A 1,742-nucleotide genomic window follows, 5' to 3' on the forward strand; every position below is an offset into this window, starting at 1 on the left:
TCCGAGGTAATAACAAATTATTTGAGTCAATGATTCAGTGGCCCATTCATAAAGACAATCACTAGCTTAGTTTCTAAACGAATCAGCCGTTTTGAATGAATGAGTCAATGGATCACTCATTAAGACGGAGACTTGCTGCCATCTACTGGCGGCTTTAGTGTTATATTTATTTATCCATGACAGGCTTAAAAACCAACCAAGGTGCTATCTCAAAAACACACTCTGAAAATATGGTAATTATCACTAACCAAAAAAAAAAGACATTTTGTGTCAATATTGTACACCCCTAAAATAACCAAGCATCTAGTTGTCCTAGATTTTTTTTTAAACTATATTGTAGTTTGTATGGTTAATATTAATGTAATTGTGAGCAAACTAGGGTTTAACAAAAGGTAATTTAGCCCGCACAAGGGGACATTTTCTCCGATCCGGCCCTCAACCTTAAATGAGTTTGACACCCCTGGTTTAAATAGTTCTGTGGTGTGATAAATGAATTTATATAAAGACACATATTGACAAGTTAATATAATATAATATAATAAAGACTTGCTAAATCATTCATGCAAAGTTATTTGAAAATCTAACTAACATCCCATACTGTGTATTAATAAAGTCGGTATAAAATGAAGATTTTATTTTATTTTTATTTTGTAAATGCATGTTATGGATCTTATTGGCAACAATTCAGTTGTACATTTGCTTAATTTTATTTTGTTATTTTTTAAAATGTTTTGACCTCATAATGTTTAATCAGACAACTGGATCTTCTGGTGAAAACATCAGATGTATACACTGTAAAAAATTATATGACCAATAAATTATGACATGTGTTTTTACATTACGTTATCTCATCAAAATAAGTTATAAGTAATAAGCACTTTTCAACTTTAATTTGCGTATATGTGGTTCAACTAATTTTTCTAAGCCAGTTTAATGTCATTTAAGTTGAAATGACTTAAAGGGGTGGTTGATTGCGATTTCACTACCAAGAGTTTGTTGTAACACTCCAAAGGAAAAATTGAAATCGTATCATATGACCCCTTTAATGCCTACAAAAACAGCTGGTAGGGACTACAACAAGTTACTTCCCGGATTCGTGACAGTTTAGCCAATCACAACACACTGGGCTAGCTAAACAATCAGAGCCCATCGCCTATTTCTGAGGGAGGGTCTTCATAAAAGCAGGAAATGATCAGCGTGTTTCTCAGAGAAGGGACAGAGCGGTGTGGAATAAAGGTAAATTATGTGAAAAATAATGTTTTTTTTTTTAAATGAAGCATTAACACGTTAGACTGCACCCCATAAACACAATCAAGCCTAGAAAAAAAACAGTGAACCACCCCTTTAAGCAGCTAAGTTGACTGCACTTAAATATTCTCCAATCATTTAGTGTGCTTAAACTCCGCCCTTGCAAGCCACGCCTACATCTCAACGCCCAATCAGCTACCACTGCATAGAACCAAGTCCCACCCTCCATTTCTTCTTTTCCGCAAATCTTTTACACTCAAATGTATATCACAATACGGAAGAAAAGCTCTGTCGCTAAAAATCCTTCCATCGTGAAAAGTGAATTTAAAAATGTCTGAATTTAAATATCTTGTTTCTGATTGGCTGTTTTCAATTCCAGTACCTGAGTTTTCACCAGAAGCTCTGGCTGCCGGAGTCAAGTTGTCCTCCCATTGGTTCTCCTGAACTCGCCACACTTCAACACCGTTCATACTTCTGACCTCATCACTTTCATG

The 1,742-nt window shown here is 35.0% G+C and overlaps 1 protein-coding gene across 1 annotated transcript in view; it reads left to right on the forward strand.

Moving 5' to 3' along the window:
* The window catches only part of LOC107584051 (intestine-specific homeobox), a 6,347-nt gene extending 4,605 nt beyond the window's left edge, over nt 1-1,742 (forward strand). Inside the window, exon 4 of the mRNA XM_016270458.1 lies at nt 1,628-1,742. Coding sequence (XP_016125944.1) covers nt 1,628-1,726 — 99 coding nt within the window. The 3' untranslated portion in view covers nt 1,727-1,742. The remainder of the gene's footprint in view (nt 1-1,627) is intronic.

This window comes from Sinocyclocheilus grahami, unplaced genomic scaffold, assembly GCF_001515645.1.
Source record: "Sinocyclocheilus grahami isolate Dianchi unplaced genomic scaffold, SAMN03320097.WGS_v1.1 scaffold56.1, whole genome shotgun sequence".
In the NCBI taxonomy this organism is placed as follows: domain Eukaryota; kingdom Metazoa; phylum Chordata; class Actinopteri; order Cypriniformes; family Cyprinidae; genus Sinocyclocheilus; species Sinocyclocheilus grahami.